The 14,424-nt window shown below is 40.9% G+C and overlaps 1 protein-coding gene across 3 annotated transcripts in view; it reads left to right on the top strand.

Moving 5' to 3' along the window:
- Positions 1–12: 12 nt before the first annotated feature.
- Positions 13–14,424, top strand: part of UBN1 (ubinuclein 1) — a 34,196-nt gene continuing 19,784 nt past the window's right edge. For all 3 annotated transcript variants that reach the window (XM_090277066.1, XM_090277065.1, XM_090277067.1), the window contains exons 1-8: positions 13–673; positions 1,816–1,918; positions 3,838–4,125; positions 7,195–7,281; positions 7,936–8,031; positions 8,364–8,498; positions 9,165–9,268; positions 9,985–10,423. In XM_090277066.1, the coding sequence (XP_090133192.1) occupies positions 3,877–4,125; positions 7,195–7,281; positions 7,936–8,031; positions 8,364–8,498; positions 9,165–9,268; positions 9,985–10,423 (1,110 nt within the window). In that variant the 5' untranslated portion in view covers positions 13–673; positions 1,816–1,918; positions 3,838–3,876. The remainder of the gene's footprint in view (positions 674–1,815; positions 1,919–3,837; positions 4,126–7,194; positions 7,282–7,935; positions 8,032–8,363; positions 8,499–9,164; positions 9,269–9,984; positions 10,424–14,424) is intronic.

Genomic DNA, 14,424 nt, shown 5'->3' with positions numbered 1-14,424 from the left:
GGCGGCGGCGGCGGCGGCGGCGGCCGCGGTGACGACGACGGCGGCAACGACTACGACGACTGAGCGGTAGATCCAGCGCGCGAGGGAGGCGGCCCAGCGGCCCGCCCCGCCCCCGGACCCTGGCCTCTCGCCCCCTTTACCTCGGCGTTTCCGTTACGTCCGTTAGTCCCTCGCGGGCCCGGGGCTGGCCGCGTCGCCGCGCCGCTAGCTGCCCTGACGGACCTCAGCGCGGCCTGGAAGCCAGCCTCTACCCGCGTCCAGGGCTCTGCGCCCGGCTGGCTGTGGCCACGCCTGGCGGTTGGCCGGGTTCTTCGGAGCGCGCTAAGGGCTGCGTTCGGGGAGCGGCTCGAACCTCGAGCTCTCAGCTGCGCTGCAAGTTCTCCCGGGGCGTCCGTGCAGCCCGCTCAGAGGTCCCGAGTTGTTAGACCGACTTGGAGTCAGCGTCTCTTCACTTCCTCCTGGGCCGGCAGGCGGCACGGCCCGCGAAGCTCCCTCGAGCTCTCGGAGACCCGGCCATGGGCCGCGGCTCAGGCCGGCCGCCCGCCGGGAGTTATGGCTCGGGGACCGGCCGCTAGCATCGCCTCAACCCGGGCTCCCGGGCCGGCATGAGGACGGTCGCGGGGCGACGAATGCGGCCCGTGGGGCCGTAGCCTGCGTTGCGTCGGGGACAAAGGTGCGTATCTTTTTCGAGACTGGGCTCTCATGTCAACCGAGTTGTAGTTTGACACTTTTGGAGAAGTTAGGAGCAGGTTGTTGTGACAACAGCAAGGCAGATGCTAGGCGTAGTTTCAATACGTAAAAACTTAAACCGTTGACTGGGGAACTGGGATCAGTGCAGCACAGCGACAGCCCAAACGCCAAGTTCCAGATAGAAAATCAGGATTTTCAAAAGGTACCATTCCCAGTTTCAGACGCCAGAGATTCTAAGTTAAGTGTTGACTTAACTTAAAACCGGACTTCTCTTGGGTCGCCGCCTGCTTGAAAAAGTTGCGGTTCCACACACATCTCCCGTAGGCGATTTTTTTTTTTCTTTTATACAGAGACTGGTGTAAGCCAGGGTTTTTAGCGAACCGGCTTGTACACAGCCTCGTTTTTCATTCCAAAATTTCATTAGTTTTCTTAAATTACTGTCATTTACTGTTTTGTTTTAAAGATAGGCCGATAATTTAAAGCGTATTTATAATTTCATGAAATAATTTTATAAAACTCAACACATACTTCTAATTTTAAAACTTAATTTTGGGGGAACTGAAGGATATTTTAATGACGATAAAAAATATGAATTTTAAGTTAACATCACACTGGGCCTGGAGGTATACTGTTAGAATCAGGAACATGGCGAAGAATATATTGTTAATATTATCTTGGAAGATTTTAGCCAGTGCTATAAGACATGAAACAAAAATAAACATAACTTTTCAGAAAGAAGACGTAATTCTCATCTCTATGTATGACAGGATAGATAGCCTATTTTGGAAAAAAGGGGAAAACCATTAAAATAAATGACTTCAGTAAAGAGACTAATTACAAAGTCAGCCAGGAAAATTAAGTTATTCTGTATTTCACCAATAACCAGTTTGAAAATATAATGATTATGAGGATGTATAGCAAAAAATACATCATTCCTGGGAATAACCTGAGATAGCAGAAGGAGGCTAGCATTTCTTAGATAACATCAGTTGAGGGTTTTAAGATGGATTTTTTTTTTTTTTTTTTGTGGAGTACTGTGCTTTCACTTAGAATGAGGTTTAACTCATTAGAGGTGAGTACAGGCATACCTTGTTTTATTGTCCTTCACTTTATTGCTCTTCATAGATGTTGCGTTTTTTACAAATTGAAGGCAAGACACACCATCAGCAGAAAGATTACGGCTTGCTGCATTGTGATAGTGTGGAACCAAACCCTCAATATCTCCGAGGTATGCTTGTATTTAAATACTTAGCTTTTCTTAAGACTTGACATTTTACTGATGATTCTTGTTTTATTACAAATCCAAAAATGTTTATATAAAAACCAAAGTACTTCATCTATAAAACTTCAATTAAGGTACCACTTTAACAGATTAAATTTACGTAAACAATGAGCTCTTTTTACAAAGTTAAATTTCCTTAAATTTTTTAAACTGCATTTAAAGTTTTATATGCTTGTTGTCTAAAATCAGTCTGAAGTAATAAACGGTCTGGAATAGTTAAATATTACTTTTAAAAGAAGAATAATAAAGATGAATTTTAAATTCAAGATGTAAAAGTATAGCATAGAATTTCTCTGGTACTTGTTAAGGAATCTCTAGATAACTAGATCAAAGTAACAGGATGGATTTCAGAAATAGTCCTTAAGATATCTAAGATGGTATATATGAGATATGCCAGATCAGCAGGGAAAAGAAGGATTATTTAGTGATTGATGCTGGGAAGAAACCAAGGTAGAGCCTCATCTCTCACCTTATAGCATGGGTTAAAGAGTTCAATGTGAACATCATATCTATGAAAGACTGGATAGGTAAAGTCTTACGTAAGAATTCCTAGTTTGAGAAGGACATTATAGTCACAAAAGAAAAGGGAGAAGCCATAAGGGAAAAGAGCCTAGTTTTAACTGCATAAAAAGTTTTAAATTTCTTGCCCTAGCCGGTTGGCTTGGTTAGTTAAAGTGTCATCCTCTACACCAAAAGGTGTGAGGGCACATACATACGTTGCAGGTTCAATCCCTGGTTGGGGAATGTGCAAGAGGCAGCTGATAGATGTCTCTTTGTCTCTCTCGGTTTCTCTCTGTCTCTGTCTCTCCATCAATGATTATATCCTCTGGTGAGGATAAGAAATTTAAATTTCTTTCCTCAGACCTCATTCTAAGCAAAATTAAACAGTAAATAACAAGGAAAAGTATAAGAGATATGACAGACACTATATATCTGTAGTATATCAAAAGCCCTTACAAATCAACAAAAAACCTTTAATTTTTTCAACTGTTTCCTTAATGCTGACATTCAGATTTAGGTTGCTTTTATTATTTTTTCTATATAAACAAGGCTGCAATGAGTATCCATGTGGATGTAGTAAGAAGTTTACACTCAAATGTGAGTTTTAAAAAGCAGGACACAAATTATACATGAAGCACAAATATATATGTGTGTGCGGTGTATTTGCATATTTATATTCTGTAAACCCTTGGAATTTTGGAGTTCACAAAATACTCTGACCATTTCCAAGTAACTTTGAAGGTCTGACGTGTGATAATTTGGCACTTTGCCAAGGCCTGATTTTGGGTGGTGAGAGGCTGGTATCTTAGGAAATGAGCCTAGCCACACCACTGTTGAGACATTGGTTTTTTACGTATTCCAGGGAAGGCACTGGTCTGAGCTGATGAAAACTTTGCCGTTGCGAAGAATGGCTTTAAATGAAAGTAAATTTCTGGTGATGACAATAAAGAGGACTTAAAAAAGACATTATTCTTAGCAAGAAAAAAAGTGTTGGACACATTAAATAAAAAAACAATGTTCTCTAGGGTTCTGTACAGTTTTGGGAATTTGTAAAGGCTTTTTTAGCATGGGTTTTCTGATGTCAAAGATCTAGTGAATATGCATAGAAAAAAGACTGGAAGGAAGTATGCTAAACAGATGATCGCTGAAGGATAGGATTTGGGTGCTTTTCATATCTATATATAAAAAATATATGAAAAATTTTGTATTTAAGATGAATAGTATTTAAACAAAAAAAACAACAGTTATTAAGATAAATTGAACAGTGGATTCATCTTGATAATGAAATTCTTTTAAAGTTAAATCTGTATAATTGAACAGAAAAAATCTTGGTTTGACCTGGCCCTTCTTTTCAGTGTTAACAGAAGCCATGCAGTGACATCCGCTAAGACTTTTTGGTAGCCATGTCGGAGCCCCACAGGGTCCAGTTCACCTCTCTCCCAGGTTCTCTGAATCCTGTGTTTTTGAAGAAGTCCCGGAAAGAGGAGGTTGGGGGAACAGAGCAGCATCAGGACTCTGAGCCGGCTGCAGCAGCTTTACGGATTACATTAACCCTTTTCGAGCCAGATCATAAACGTTGCCCAGAATTCTTCTACCCAGAGCTTGTGAAGAACATACGAGGGAAGGTAAAAGGCCTTCAATCTGGAGACAAGGTACACCCCCAGTGGCCCCAGACTCACTCTGCAGATCTAATGCTCAGGGCAGCATGTGCAAATGGGACTTCTAGAAGGTGGAAGCAAGACCAGGGAGGCTTTGGCTGCCCCAAGATCATGGCACCAATCCCAGAGTAAGCACTGGTTTGCTAGTTTTGCTCCTGGGCATGAAGGGATAGAATTCTTTCTAGCATCATTCTCCTGATTTATACTAGAGAAAATGTAAGGCACATCCAAAGCTAATTTGAATTATGGCTAATTAATTAAATAAAAGACAAACTTTTTTTCATGCAAAGGCTATAAATATTACATGTATGTAAATGTGACTATCCTTGGCAATTCCACTACTGGATTTCATGCTGGACACTTTTCTAAGGGATTCTCACTATGCCTTATGTAGGGGCAGATGAGGAAAGACACATACTCTCCTCTCCTCTCAACACAGTCATGTACTGGATAGTTACTTTACCTGGAGGGATAGAAACCTATTTTTGTGAGTTGTTTCTTGTTTTACTTATTAGGGGTGGAGGGCAGAATTGGGTGGTAGCCTCTGGGGCTTTGAGAATCAGTTTGATTTCTCAAGCTTTTTTTTTTAAATTTATTTTTCTGACCGATTTGTTTTTACTTTTCAGTATGGAACTTCTCAAACATGCACAGAGTAGAGAGAATAGTATAATAAGCCCCCTGTACCTATTGCCCACTTTCAACTATTACCAATGTTTTGGCAATTCATTAACATTGTAAAAAATTTTATAAACGTTTTAGTTGAATTATGCACTGAAGAAAAGTGCACATATTATAAATGCATAGCTTATTGAATTTCCACAAACTTAATGTATCCATGTAACCTACACCTAGATCACAAAATATAACATTTTTCAGGATACCAGAAACCCTCTTCCCGCCTTCCCCAAATACTACCCTTTGCTCAAAGGTAGTGACTGTCCTGATTTCCAACAGCTTAAATCAGTTTTGCCTGTTTTTGTATATTATATAGTTAGAGTCATACAGTATGAGCAGGAGCTAAGTGGGTAGCATTCGTAAGCACCTACTGTATGCCTGTGCACTATGTGAGGCTCTGAGAGTAGGTTGGTTAGTTGGGTCCCACACTGTAGCATTTTGTTCTCTAGAGTGGCTCTTAGGCAATTGGGATTAGGTTAGTATCTGGCTAATAGGGTGTCTGAGATCATGTTGGTGCAGTTTCCACCAGAGTGCCTCAGTGGCACTGAAGTGTTCTTTCAGTTTAATTCATAGTTGTCATGTTTGGGGTGAATGCCTTTGGTTAGAAGGATTGCTCAGTTTTCTTTGCTCAGGTGAAAATGTGTTTCCTTGATTAAGTTCTGATTGGCTGAATGGAAAGTTAGTTGAGTCTGTGCCGAGGGTCAGCCTATTGTATGAGGGCCAGTGGGCAGATGAACAAAAGTAATTTCAAATTCATTCACAATCTCTTTCAAAGTAAGAATAGTGTCCTCTTCCTTGAGGAAGAGGAAGTAGCATGAATTAATTAAGGTATTTATTTATGGGCTCAAACCCAGATCAGTTGGTGACCTGAAATTAAATTCGTGCTTCAATTTCATCTCTTTTGAGGGGGGTTCTAGATGTTCTTCTTCATTGCATAAAAGTGCATGGAGCATACACAGAGAACATTGGATTCAGTTTCAGGGGAGTCAGTCCCTGCCTTCAGATTGAGAACTCCTGAATCGTTAGGTCTACTCTGCAGTGCACAGAGCAAGTGTAATTTGACACATTCATGTATTAATTCACTCAGCATATGTTTCTTACCATGTGAAGACAGTGTGCTAGATTCTGAGGACTGTATGAAGGTAGAAAAGCCGCTGTCCCAGCCTCAGAGGAACTTGTAATTTTACAGATATTTTAGGAGAGTTATGCCGACACAGGTAACAGGAGTCATAGTGTGGTACTTGTATAAGTCTGGTACAAATACAGGCTCTGGAGGGCTTGGACAGAGGAGAACTTCATCCTCGATGCTGTGTTTGGACAGAGCTGGACCTTCATATGTTCAGGAAGTAGTAGTTATTGGATGACTATTGTCTGCAAGGCATTAAGGTGAATCCTAACACTGATCCAGATGGGTGGGATTTCTTAAAATTATTTGAACCACTTAAATTATATATGATCATTGTAGAAAAATTAGAAGATACCAATAAGCACATGTTTTAAAGACTACCCATATGTATGTTTTATAATATTGTTTTACATATATACCCTAAATTGTATGACTGATTCTTTATGGGTGAGTGGGATTTCAGTAGGCAGAGATAGAGGTGGGATCTAATCTTTATAGTGTTTTGGGCTTACTCTGAAGTCTTAAAGTATTTAGTATGGGAGTCTTTTGTTATTAAAATTAAAATTCCTTGCCAAAGAAGCTAAAGGTTTAACTGGAAAATTGAGAAAAATACAAGAGTAAGTTTATAGAATTTTTTTAAAACTGCATGAAAATATTTGGAGTATTGAGATTAGGAGTAAAAAGATTATTGATCCTTCAAGACAGGTGTCCAGGGAAAGGGACTGCCATGAACCTGGGTTTGATTTTTCCATAGAACCGAGAGAAAAGCAAATTCATACCACTCTTCTGACCAATGAGACAGAATAACTCTTAAGAACTTGTGCTACGTTCAGTGGGTTTTTAACCCTTTTTGAGTCACTGACTGCTTTGGAAGTGAACCCCTTCTTAGAATAATGTTTTTAAGTATATAAAATAATTTTTAGGGTGACAAAAGAAACCAACTGTATTGAAATGCATGTCTACAGGTTGACCATCCCTAACTAAAGGTTTTTTGCTGTATTTGGGATTCTGTAGGACCTAGGGCTTTGGTGTGTAGTTGTAGGCATTTAATTAAGTTTTGTTGAAATACATGAATGGAAAATTTTCTTAAACAACTAAGGTAAACACTGATGGGAAGGTAACATATATTCTACCTTGTCTTTTCTGAAAAACAGTTGTTTTTATTATGCCGTTTATAGGTGTTGAGTAGTCAGTGGGTGTACTATGAATACATAGTGGGGATTTTTTTGTAACTCTTGTTTTGTGGAATGGTCTCTTTACAGAAGAAAGATCTCTCGGATCCTTTTAATGACGAAGAAAAGGAAAAGCATAAAGTGGAGGCCCTTGCCCGGAAATTTGAAGAAAAATATGTAAGACTTCTCTTTGGGCAACAAAACAACCTCATTGGATGGGAGAGGTTTCTAGATGTTTCCACATTCCTTTAGTGGAATATCATCTAATCAGCACTGATGTGGGAACAAGCGTAGAGCCTGGAGAGAACAGAATGCAGTAATTAAACAAATGCACACGATAGGACTAGTATATGCTAAATATACCAGATAAATGGACGAGTGAACAAGAAGGGCCTTTTATCCCTAGAATTTATTATTAGAATAAATGTTTTGATAAAAGACATACAAAGCCATTTAGTTCCTTCTTCTGTCTTAGGTCATTTTATGCAGAATACAAATTGTCCTATTTTAGATTAAAAAAATAATTTTATTTATTCATTTTTAGAGATAGGGAAAGGGTGGGAGAAAGAGAAGGAGAGAAACATCTATCAGTTACCTCTTGCATGTGCCCCAACCAGGGACCGGGCCTTTCTGGAACAAGAATCTAACCAGTGACCTTTTGCTTTGCGGGACAATGCTCAACCTAGTGAGCCATGCTGGTCAGGACCTGTCCTATTTTAAAAGGTCTTTCAGGAAGGAAGTTTTAGAGTGTGTGTGAATGTGGCTGTTCCAGTGCTTTACACCTTTTAGTCACTAGCTGATGAAAAGTATATGATCTATTTAAAATTTTAGGGTGGAAAGAAACGTAGAAAAGACCGAATACAGGACTTGATTGATATGGGGTATGGTTATGATGAATCCGATTCCTTCATCGATAACTCTGAGGCGGTAAGTACTTAATGAAAATGCCACATAGAAACTACCACAGCCTTGCTCCTACTGGTAATGGCCCAGAAGCTGGGGGATGGTTCATAGTGGGCCTGCCCTCACCCTGAGCAGGGAGCTGCACTGATGAGAGGGGAAGTGACACTCGATTTGGGCCTTGCTTTCCTTACTGAAAAGGGTACCAGGTCTGTCCAAAACACCTAGCTCAGACATTCATGATTGACCAGAAGCATATGTGGGCGTGCAGTCTGGAATGTGACAGGGAAACATCTGCTCTGCATCTTTGGACTGTAGTACTAGCACTTGGAGCTGACTCTTTGTTTTTCCCCTTTCAGTATGATGAGCTTGTTCCCGCTTCTTTGACTACAAAGTATGGAGGATTTTATATTAACTCGGGAACCCTGCAGTTTAGACAAGCATCAGAATCTGAGGATGACTTTATTAAAGAAAAGAAGAAAAAATCTCCAAAGGTTAGACTGTTGCTCGCTTTTAGATTTCAAAAGTGCTTTTTTAAATAAATCTTGTGAGATCAGTGGGTGACTTGCCAGAATATGTGCTGTTTTAGGATGGCTTAGGAGATTGGCGGAAAGGCATGAACTGTGCCGAGGTTGACAGTTACCTCTCACACCTCTGCTGAGCAAGGTGCCGTGAGTCCCAGCCGGCTTGGCAGGGATTTCTTTTTTTGAGGTCATGTCAGGGTGGGGATGAGTGTAGTGAAGGGTGTGAAGTGAGGGGAGTTTGCACCAGTATTGCTGTGTCTTTTCTGTGGACATAGAGGGCTGTCACCCCATCGAAAACAAGTTAGCCTTAAGATAAATTTATTTCTAAATCTATCACTGCCTGTGTGTTTAAAACAAGACAGTGCCCACATACAGCTCATTTTACTAGAAAGTTTCCTGGCTGCACAGTGGCTGCTGTAGTCTCAGCCCTGGGTGCTTCCAGGAGATGCTGTCAGTGGCAGTGCTGTACTGACCTACCACAGGCCTGTGGTCCAGGGACTGATCTGAGAGCTTTTGTTCATGAAGGAAATAGGACAGCTCTCAGGATGTGCCCTGGGCGGAGCAAGGCCAGTGCTGTTGTGCACTTGCTCTCTGAGTGAGGGAGCTGTGTAACTGTGCCTTGTCTTTAATTCTCAGAAGCGGAAGTTGAAGGAAGGTGGTGAGAAGATAAAGAAGAAGAAAAAAGATGACACTTATGACAAGGAGAAGAAATCGAAAAAGTCCAAGTTTTCCAAAGCCGGGTGAGAGGCAGCAGCTTCTTTGCTAGGATAAAATCTGAACTGTTAGGGCAGGACACCTAGGAGCTGACTCGCCCTCCCTCTCTCTGCTTCAAAGGAGACAGCAGGGCCCGGCCTTCCGTTCCCCTCACGTCTCCCACAGTGCCATTGTGGGCACAGTCAGTGCTCTTACATCTCTGTTGTGCCAGACATCCAGAGTGCGTTCTCTCCCACCATCAGTGGTGGCGGCTATTTCTGTCACTGTATGATTGCTGCTGTTTCTTGTTCTCTTGGGCACCCCCCCGCTTTGTCCCAATTCTCCTGTCTTTGCTGTTTTCCTTTGTCTTCCCTGGTCCTGCTTTCTTTTGCCTCATTCAGTCTCACCCCTGCTGCCCTTCAAGTTGCTGCTGCTGTTCCTGCTTTCTCCCTTTTTATACTTTTCTTGCTCACCCCCTTTTTGCAACCTTTTATTTCAGCCTGGCAGTGGTTTTTAAAAACCCATCGGATATGTAGCAAGCACTTTGTGACACAGTTTTGCTAACCTGTATTAAATCTCAAGCTTTGGTCCCAGCAAAAAGGAGCTCCATGTGCCAAGAGAGGAGGGAGGAGGCATAACAGGGTGGACTTGTGACTGAGGTTCCTGGAGACCATTGCGTTGGGAGCGAGGGTGAAGTCCTTCTGAATTTCTCTTTGGAGGTGTACTGCAACCTTAGTAACCAATTTCCCCCTTATACTTGCAGCTTCACAGCCCTCAATGCCAGTAAAGAGAAGAAAAAAAAGAAATATTCTGGGGCTTTGAGTGTTAAAGAGATGCTAAAGAAATTTCAGAAGGAGAAGGAGGCTCAGAGAAAGAGGGACGAAGAGCATAAACCTGTAGTGGTCTCGTCAGCAGAAGCTCAGGGCCTACGGGAATTGGAGGGCACCTCTGACCCCTTGCTGTCTCTGTTTGGCTCCACTTCTGACAATGACTTGCTCCAGGCAGCCACTGCCATGGACTCGCTGACTGATTTGGACTTGGAACATCTGCTCAGTGAGTCTCCAGAAGGAAGCCCCTTCCGTGATATGGATGATGAAAGCGATTCCCTTGGGGTGGGACTGGACCAGGAATTCCGACAGCCCTCTTCCCTCCCTGAAGGCCTGCCTGCGCCCCTGGAGAAGCGCATTAAGGAGCTGGCTCAGGTATGGTGACACAGTGGCCGGGCTTTCCTGGAAGCGGTTTGGGCAGATTGACACTGGGTCCACACCACATGAAGTTCGCTGCCCAAAGCAATCCTTAGTGAGTTGACAGTTTCAGTGTAAGCTATTCCAGGCTCTCTTCTCATCCCAAGTGAGGAAACAGTGTAAGCTCTGCTTGTCAGATATCATTTTTTAACCTTTTGTGGTTCCTTCACTCTTAGAAAATTTATTTTCTTCCAGGGAGATTTTCTGTTTTCTGCCTGTAGGTTCCCTTCCCACAGAATATCTTTCCTTTTGTGTGATAGACTGACACTATTGTTGGCAGCAGGCAGCTGAGGCAGAGATCCATCTTTTTAGTAGTCTGTTGAAGATTTTGGAAATTCACAAAAGTTTGCAGACATGTTACACATAGAGTATAGGCTTAGTTGCCACTGGGTTTGTTTCAGCTGCTCCTTAGACTTGCATGTCATCAGTGTTAGGTATTGATTATAGGGATGCCTAAATGGTGATAAATAAAAAGGAGCAGGACCTTAAATGCTGTCCATGCCCTGTTAAAAACAGCGGTGTTAAGTTAGAAGTAGTTGGATCTGTCAGAATCAAGCAGCCATTGCTGTTTTCCCCTGACAACTGGGAATTGATACCTAGAGTACTAAGAAGTGTCAATTTAGTAACGTATTTCTACCTAAAAACTAAGCACAGGTGGTTAATTAAGATGACATTTAGCCTTTAGTTAAAATAACCTTTCACCTTGGGCATAATGGCTTGTCACGCAGCTCCAGTGGCATTTATACTCCATAGCTGTAAGTTTTAAACTGGAATAATGTTCCAGAATCACTGTAGGTATAATATCCCTTGTGTTGTAGGGTAGGGTAAATGTTAACTACTGCTACAAATGATTTTCTTACTTCCAAAAAATATTTGAATACATGAAAGGAAGTAAATCAAATAACTTATTCAGATCTCTAGTTCATACTCATTAGCTCTTGTGAGGTGTCAGACATAAGTATTCTATTTAGATGTAATGATTTAAATGACTGGTACCACATCAGAAATTCAGGGTATATCTTATTAGGATGTTAAGTTAGAAGTAGTTGAATCTGAACTTGGCATGTTTGAGCATACTATTGTATATTCGCTCTCAGAATTTGTGTAAAAGAGCCATTACTCCTTGTTCTTTTCAATCCTCTGGTTTGTAATCAAATTGTTCTGTAGCATGTGAAAGTCTTGTTAAATAAGTTGAGTAAGGTATATGTGTCAGTAGCTAGTTTTAGAGAAAAGTCAAAGCAATTCTTGGGATGCATTCTTCCTCCTTCCATAGATTATGTTCTAGTCTGATAACTTATGGTCACTGTTTCCGTTTCTTGGGAAAGATGGACAAATGTAGTGGAAACAAAGTGGCATAACGTGAAAGAGCTTTGGGCTGTGATTCAAGAAAGCCTCACTTTCTGGATTGCCTTGGGTGGACTCTGTGAGCAAAATGTCCTTTCTCAGTGATTGCCAAGTCTTGTTTATCTCTTGGGCACGATGGAGACACAGGGTTCAGGATTCCACAGATAATGTAGGCTTGGGTTTTTGTGGGGTGGTGGTGACCAGGAGAGATTGATCTACTGGTTTGAAAATATGATGTTCAAATGTGAAATTGATACTTTAGTCATCCTCTGATTCTTCATAATAGCATTAAGAAACTTTGGGAAATGAGATGGAAAGTGGGAATTGTCCATCATCCTGATATCTGAAAACTCTAATTTACATATTTTTTCTAGCTCTATGTATATGTTTTTATGCAGTTGTAATTATAGTTGTGAATGATTGTTTCCTGCTTTCTTCACTTAATAAATATTATAAACCCTCATCACTTTTAATGGTTGCATGAAAAAGAAGGCTTATTTTTGAAAGTTACTTAGTGCCACTTCTAAGGATCCCCAAATTCGTTGTTCCGACCAGGGCCCTGCACTTGGGGCACTTGGAGCATCCTGCATGTGTGCATGAATGCTTTAGACCCAGACCCTGCTGAGAATCTGCTGGGAAAAGTATTCTTCCCAGTGAAAAAATGCCTATGCACACAGAAATTGCATATAATTTTAAAAGCCATACATGGATATTTGGATCCTTAATAAGGAGCCCTGCCATGGATCTTGAACTGGATATTCCATTTTTAAAGCTTAAATTAAACTTCACATATGTAACTGTAACATTAGTAGTGTTATGTATTTCTCAATTTTTCACTCCCTTTATTTTTTTCCTCTTATTGCCTTTATTTTTATAATAATTTGTTTAGATTTTAAATCTTGGCCCTAGATGATACATATATCAGTTTCTACAGTTATCTAAAAAACTACCCCAAAACTCAGTGGCTTCAAATAGCGATTCATTTCTTCTGACTCTGGGTTGGCTGGGTGATGATCTCTTATGCCTGCATGCAGCTGGCGATAGGACTGGGTACTGGGACGGTGGGGCCTCTCTCTCCCCTCCTCTTTTATTCTCATCTTTTTCGTGCACGGCAGTCTCAGGGCAGCATTTTAAGAGGGTGATAGTGGAAGTCATAAGGCCCTTAAGATCTAGTCTGAGAAGTTGTACGTACCTCAGCACTTTTGCCACACTGTATTGGTAAAGTGAATCACAGGTGCACACCGGATTGGAAGGTTGGGGAACTAGAGACCACCACTCCCTGCAGGAATGCCTGTTCTGGGAGGGGAGGAATCTGTTCTGTTTGCAGGCTACCACGGAACATAAGCAGATGCTAATCTGCTGTGATCCCTTAGGGAAAATTTTTTTCTGTGGGAAGCAAGAATTAGATTTATCTTCTAGCTAGACGTGATACTTAAAACTTTAAAAGAATATATTTGAGAACTTAACTATGTTAAAGAGGTCCTTCAAGAGGGTGAACTTGGTGAATGCCCAAGCAATGTTTAATCTTTTCTTCTCATACTAAGCCCATTTTTCATTTCTTACTCCCTTGTACTGTACATCTTTATGGGCCTCAGGGTATCCATTTGATTCAGTGGTTTTAACTGATCTTCTCTTAATATGTGTTGATTTTGTATTTTGTTTTGATTGTTGGAAAAGCTCAGGTGTGTCACCACTTAGGTTACTGTGTTTAGTTTGGCAGATATTCAACCTGGTCCATACAGATGACCCAGGTCTGTTTTGGTCCTTTTCAATCAAGCATAAAATGGTAACAATACTAAGAATAGAAAAGAAGCAGAGTCCCCCTTGTCACCCACCCTGCTGCTCTCTACCTGTTCACTGTTCACTGTCCTACTGAGGTAGAACCCCCGCATTGCAAATCCAGGGAGACACGGATCCCAGGAGAATAAGGTTGGAAAAAACCTGTTTGATCTTCCTTAAAAAAGAAAATCATGCCAGATTTAATTCTGTTCAGCAAAAACAGGTACAGTATATAAGATTCTAAACTAGGTGCTGAAAAGTTATAAGTGGCTTTTCTTACAATAAATCAGCTCATTAAAAGGCTTTTGAAACTATTGTAGATCACCATGATCTGGCTGGTATAACTTTACTTCCTAGTTAAGTTCAGATTGATCAGTTTATTCGATTCCTTGGGCAATGGTGCCCCTTCTTAAGATTGAGGTACCTAAACATTTTTCTGAAAGACTATCAGATGTATATCCAATTGCTCTTTTAATTAGATTTATTTTAAAATGCAACACTTCAATAATTATCTTCAATATAAAACCAAACCCACAGAGATACTGTCCACACAATCCCAAAGGCATCAGGGAAAAGAAAATCTTTTAAAAAATTATATAGCCAAAAAGTTTCTGAAATATTGGAGAAATGGTTGATACCTAAAAATAAAATTTGATTTGAAACCTGACAGACAGTGGGGCATTTAAAATACATGTTGAAGTAATTAGGTTGAATTGCTATGAAGGTGCTTCTGGATTTTATAACTAGCAGTCTGTAAGCTTATGGAAAAGAACGGCTCGGTTTTGTTTTTTCTCAAACTAAAATCATACTTGTAGTACATTAAGAATGCCAAGTTA

Source organism: Furipterus horrens, unplaced genomic scaffold (assembly GCF_987537825.1).
Source record: "Furipterus horrens unplaced genomic scaffold, mFurHor1.1.pri manual_scaffold_5, whole genome shotgun sequence".
Classification (NCBI taxonomy): domain Eukaryota; kingdom Metazoa; phylum Chordata; class Mammalia; order Chiroptera; family Furipteridae; genus Furipterus; species Furipterus horrens.
The sequence above is the reverse complement of the archived record's forward strand: the minus strand, read 5'-3'. Positions and strand labels throughout refer to the sequence as shown.